The following is a 6,000-nucleotide window of genomic DNA, read 5'->3' on the forward strand; positions in this document are numbered from 1 at the left end:
GACTGTAACTTGAGGAAAACCAGCAAGTACCCATCACAGAAGGTAACCCTGCTGACATCAGAACTTTCTACGGGCAATGTCATCTTTCAAAGTCTTGTACATCGTGGCAGAGGGGTGACAAAAGGCGTTTTTCTGTGTCTAATCAAAAACACCTGGGCAAGCCCGGCTGCTGTCAGGAAACATCCCAGAATTCACTCTAGGTTGCGAGCACACCAAAATTCATGCCAGCCACGTCCCTTGCCTTTGGGGATTCACAAAGTCCAGGCTTGCTGTTGAAGCCGTTACTCACAGGAGTCGTTCCCCGTTGTGTCCATCGCTCCTCTCAGGAACAGAGGGGAAAGCTCTGGATGGCTTTCGTCTGGATGTGACGTTCTGACACGCACAAAAAAGCCGGGAAGGTTTCTGTGTGCCCGCCTGCCCAGCGCTCATGCCAGAGCGCTGGGGAAGAAGGGCCCTTCAGCAGCTGGGCATTTTTTAAACTCTGTTTAGGTTTCCCAGGAGGCTCAACTCCCAGGACACCAAGAAACTCCTATTGAGCATTCTCCGTTTGGTCGCCAACCGTTTCAGCAAAACTCACCCCACACCTTTACCCCTGCCCGGGTTTCACAGCCTCTCCAGAGCTCCCTAATTCCAACTCCTTTTACATCCTTCTCGCCAAAAGGAAGCACAAGCCCAACAGTACTCAGCGTACAGCCTGGCACAGAGTGAAGCCACTAAATCTATCTGCCCATCCATGACATCATGGGGATTTCTTTTCCCAAAAACCCACACCACCTCCTGGGAACAACTGAATCCAGACTCTGAGCAGCCATCCCACCGCTACTGGAGACTAAACCCGTCCAGAGCAAATCAGGATCTGACACTGACCTCAAGGAGGAACTGAAAAGGCAACTGGAAAATCTTCCACTGCTCACGACAGCAGGAAACCCAGCAGCACGTCCCAGTTTGTGCTGTTGAGACTTCCCACTCAGGTGTGTCCTTACGGACTCTCTTCCACAACAGCGGCTGCGCTCCTGGGTCTGCGAGGGGTGGCAGCCCCTGAGCCCGGTGCAGCCACCGCGCCGAAGCCAAGACAGCGTCTGCCACTGCTGGGGTGGGCGAGTGGCCTTATATAGGTGTCCCGGCAATGACATCACAGAGGGGGGGCGGGGCAGTGTGGCCTTCCATGGAATGTTCTGGCCCCCGTGCACAAGGGAGGGTGGGAAAAGTATGGCCTTCCATGGGATGTCCTGTCCCTGTGCACAAAGGACAGGTGGGGCAGTATGGCCTTCCATGGGATGTCCTGCCCCTGTGCACAAAGGACAGGTGGGGCAGTATGGCCGTCCATGGGATGTCCTGCCCCTGTGCACAAAGGACAGGTGGGGCAGTATGGCCGTCCATGGGATGTCCTGCCCCCCTGCACAAGGGAGGGCGGGGACAGTGAGGCCTTTTGTTGGTTTGACTTTGGCTGGCCACATGGTGCCCACCCAGCTGCTCTATCACTCCCTTCCTCAGCAGGACAGGGTGGAAGAAATTAAGATGAAAAAGATCTCGTGGGTTGAGATAAAGGCAGCGTAATAAAGAAAAGCAAAGGCTCTGCACGGAAGCAATGGGAAACACAGAACAAGATTTCTTCTGTACTTCCCATCGGCAGGCAACAGCCAGCCACTCCCTGGGAAGCAGGGCCTCAGGGTGCGTAGTGGTTGCTCTGGCCATCGCCTTGATGACTAACGCCCACCCCCTTCCTCCCTTCTCTTAGTTTTTGATGCTGAGCACAATGTCCTACGGTATGGAACATCCTTTTGGTCAGTTTGGGTCAGCTGTCCCCTCCCAACCTCTTGCTCACTCCCAGCCTTCTGGGAGGGATGCTGGAGGGACAGCCTAGATGCTCAGCAGTAGCCCAAACACTGCTGTGCTCTCAACACCTTCCTCGCTGCCAACAGAGAACACCGCACTGTGAGGGCTGCTGGGAAAAAACTGAACTCCGTCCCAGCCAGAGCCAACACGATCTCCACCCCTTATCCCACGCCACTTGCGTCATGCTCAGGTTCTACGTGATTTAATACATTTATACATCTTCTAACCACCCCTTTGTGTCTCATTCTCGTTACTAAAATCCCTGCTCACCAACACACGTTACGCTGCATCCTTAAACCATTCCGATACCCAACGGTACAGACCGGTACATTCTCGTCAGCGAGCACCTCTCCCCTGCCCCTCAACAGACAGACGTCACTCATGAGATTGTGCAGCGTTCCAAGGCTGATGGATAACTACTATGACTGGAAATTCAGTTACAGCCATGTCACTGTCCATGTTCCAGAAATGCTTCTGTTATGGCTGTGGCAAACGCCCCTGGCATGTCCATAACTTACAGCCAATTCCATTCGTCTGTAAAAACTGTTTGTTTCCAGAGCAAAATTAACAAAACTTATCATCACAGTTTAGCCCGGCCAGCTGCTAAGGCACCGGGCGGTCACTCGCTCACTCCTCCCCCCGCAGTGGGGTGGAGCGGAGAAAAAACGTAAGGAAAGGCCTGAGAGTTGAGATGAGAACAGGGAGGGATCACCCACGAGCCACGGCCGCGGGCAAACAGCCTCGGCGTGGGGACAAATCAGTTTAATCCATTATCAGTTCCTTCAGACAAAGTGGCTGGCGTTACCATCACAATTTTGGGGTTTTCGATAATGGGGTGGCACACACGGCACCAGGCTGGCTGGCACCAGATGGCATTTGCCTTTCTCAACGGGGAACGAGGGTCTGTGCACAACGGCTCGTGGGGCTCACTGACAAAGCTTTAAACTAGATTTGACAGGGGAGGGGGATAATATCAAGCTCCATCAAGACAGGCTGAGCACCTGAAGAGCAGCAGAAAGGAACTCCAGACACCCCAGTCAGTAAGTCAGCTTCATCAGGGGCTCAACTTCAATGCCTCTACACAAAAGCAGGTGGCCACGTAGCATGGGGAGTAAAGAAAAGTTAGAGGTGCGTGTGCACCTGCAGGGTTATGATCTTACTGGCATCACAGAGACGTGGTGGGATGAATCCTGTGACTGGAGTGTCAGAACGGAAGGTACAGGCTCTTTAGGAAGGACAGGCAGGGGAGAACGGGAGGAGGCGTTGTCCTCTGTGTCAGAGCAGCTGGAGTGCATGGAGCTCTGCCTGGGCATGGATGAGGAGCTGACTGAGAGCTCATGGATTAAAGGGAGGGCAGAGTTACTCTCTTCAACCGTCGGTTGAAATGAAGAGGAGGAAGCCAGACCCTTCTCAAGGGCTCCTGCTGAGAAGACCAGAGTTAACAGGCACCGCTTCAAACACATGATATTCCACCTGCACACGAGAACAATTTTTACAGTCAAGGGGGGTCAAACGCTGACGCATATTGCACAAGGAGGTTGTGGAGTCTCTGTCCTTGCAGATATTCAAAACCCAAGGAGACACGGTCCTGAGCAACCTGCTCTAGATACCCTGCTTGAGCAGAGGGCTTGGCCCAGATGACCTCCACAGATGCCTTCCAACCTCAACCCTCCTGACTCCGCGCTTTGCCTTCACTCCTAAAGCCTCTCAACTCAGCCCTGATGCCTTCTGGAAAGGATCCTGGGGCAAGAGATGATCCCAGGCTCCTCCACCACGATTCATCACAAAATAACCTCTACCTAGTCCAGAAGATCGTACAGCAGACATAGTCAGAAGAGAGAAAATATTCTTTTATTGTGGACATCAAGTGCAGGAGCCCAGGAGTCACAGTAGTTCAACAACTAACAGGAAATCGGCACCTGGAACGACAGAGACAAAAGCTCTGATAACCCACAAAGGCAGGACCAGGCACCACTAGGTTCCCCTGGCTGTGGGGAACGTCGCTTACAAGGAGCTGTTCATGGCCCAGAGGAGGGAGCTGTTGCTGGCATGGACTCTGGGATGGCTGTGGCCCCTTGTCCCCACGTGCGATGCCCTTAGAGACCGGTGCGTGTGCAGAGATGCACAGTGGCCCTGTGCCACGCAGCGGGGCTCCATCGGGAGCTGCTGAGGAGCTGCCACGGAGTTCTTTCCAAACCCTGCGCTGCACCATCCCTCGCCAGAGAGTTGGGCTGGCTCAGAGCAGTGTTCAGAGTTGGGGAAAATGGGCAGCAGGGCCTGCCACACACCTGGGCTTCCTGACGTTCTGGATCTTTCTGCTTTTTCTGTAGCACCTGTCTTCTGTCTCTGTCTCTTCCTTTCTGGCTGATGCTCCCTCTCCTCTGCCCAGGTCTTCTTTCTCTTTCTTCTTCTTCTGTTTTCAATTTCTGGTGTCAGCAGGGGGCAAGGGACACCCTGGACCTGTGAGCAAGTGTTTGGCAAATTGCTACCTCAGCTCTACAGAGAAGAACCCTCTGGCTCGTTGGCATTAGCCCTTTCTTCCGAGGGCCTCACTTTGGAACACCACGTTCACACGGGAGTGCGTTTGGAAGGGGGCAGCATTCAGCAGTGAGCCTGCAATCCCCCTCTGAGCAAGAAAAGACTTGCTCAGTTCATTGTGCCGCGGTGCCGTACCTCTGCCCTTCCCAATCCCACCACCGTGTCTGCCCCTGCTGCTTTCTGGAGGACAGGCAGAGATAGTGCTGCGTCCCTGAAGGCTTTTACCTGCTGCTTCACCTCTGCTTCGCCTGCAGGGCCACGTTGCTCTCCCAAAGGCAGCTCTGGAATGCAAAAGCCCATGCAGCAAAGTGACGCCTGGGAAGTGGACAATGGCTGTGGCAAAACCTACCCAAAGCCCTGCACCAGCTGCCTGCTCAGGCTGTGACAACTCTCAGCCCCTCCTCATACCTGTGCATCCATCCGTGAGCGCTGGTGACTCCTCAGCTGAGAGACTGGACAGCAAGGCCATCTCCTCCCCAAAGAGTTCCCGGCAGTTGTCGATCAGGAACTCCACCAGCACGTTCACCTGCACACACCAAACCCTTGGTCTCCAGCCAGTTGCCTGAAACCAGCAAGCAGCCTCTCCCGCTCCTGCCCCTCGCCTCTGCGCAGAAGGCTGTGGCTGTGGGGCTGCTCTTCCAGGCAGCCACCCTGCCAGCGTTTGTTCCAGAGAGGAGGCAGCCAGGGACCTCTCAACAGCCAGGCTCTGACGGGCCGGGAAGGCTGCAGCTGGCTGCTCAAGAGAGCGTACCTTCTCAGTCACCTCCAGCATGGCCTCCAGTGGCAGCTGGTCCTCGTTGGCTGGACTCACCAGGTTTGGCCCAACGCAGATGGCCAGGTTGCTGGAGGTCATTCTGCTGGTGGACACGTTGTGGCCGATATGGTGGAGCAGAGACAGCAGCTGCTTGAGGAGGAGGAGGTCAGCTGCAGGCAACTTCCTGGCCACCCTGAGGGAACAGGAACACAAGGTGAAGAAAGCAGTTGTTGCCCACTGCCATAGCCCAGACTCGCCCAAGGCAGGTGGGAGGCAGCGGCCGTGTTACACGACTTCCCGGGGGCTCTCAGCCAGCAGCCAGGGCTCCTGCTCAACAGGCAGGCTGCTACCCACGGTTACGCTTTCAGCTCTTTCATCTTCTCCTCCTTGTTGCTCTTCTGCATCGCTGCCATCCTCGTAGAGCTCTGTCACAAGGAGCTTGGCAGGGATGCTCTGGAGGAACTCCTGCAATGCCAAGGGCTCCGGATGAGCCTTTGAACGTTCCGGGCCAGCCAGGAGCTCTTCCAGCCACAGCTCGGAAGCACTCACCTTCAAGATGCTGCCCAGCAGCAGTGCAGGCTGGCTTCCCAGGTCAATTTCTGCACTGTGGTCCAAGGCCTCTCGCAGCTTCCGAAGCTCTATCCTGCTGGCATGACTGTGGAATTATCCCCTCCGTGGTGGGCCCTTCCCGCTGCAGGACAGCCAGCAGCTCCTGCAGGAGAGGCAGGAGGACAGTTATTTGGCTGAGGAGCTTCTTTCCAACAGTGGTGCCCAGAGCACTGCCCCAGATCCGGCTACTTGTCTGCGAAATTGCTGGGACCTGTAGTGTGTTCTGGGGGTGAACAGCCCAGTCCCCCATCCCCAGAGCTCCT

General features: G+C 55.4%; 1 protein-coding gene across 1 annotated transcript; it reads right to left on the reverse strand.

Moving 5' to 3' along the window:
• Nucleotides 1–3,720: 3,720 nt before the first annotated feature.
• On the reverse strand, nt 3,721–5,541 carry LOC147527706 (T-cell activation Rho GTPase-activating protein-like). Its single transcript, XM_086621880.1, has 4 exons — nt 5,489–5,541; nt 5,126–5,321; nt 4,783–4,900; nt 3,721–3,755 (listed from the first exon to the last, which is right to left on the reverse strand). The coding sequence occupies exons 1-4, from the start codon at nt 5,539–5,541 to the stop codon at nt 3,721–3,723; spliced, it is 402 nt and encodes a 133-aa protein (XP_086478006.1).
• Nucleotides 5,542–6,000: the final 459 nt, after the last annotated feature.

The sequence above is a fragment of the Tauraco erythrolophus genome, chromosome 16, assembly GCF_009769465.1.
Source record: "Tauraco erythrolophus isolate bTauEry1 chromosome 16, bTauEry1.pri, whole genome shotgun sequence".
In the NCBI taxonomy this organism is placed as follows: Eukaryota; Metazoa; Chordata; class Aves; order Musophagiformes; family Musophagidae; genus Tauraco; species Tauraco erythrolophus.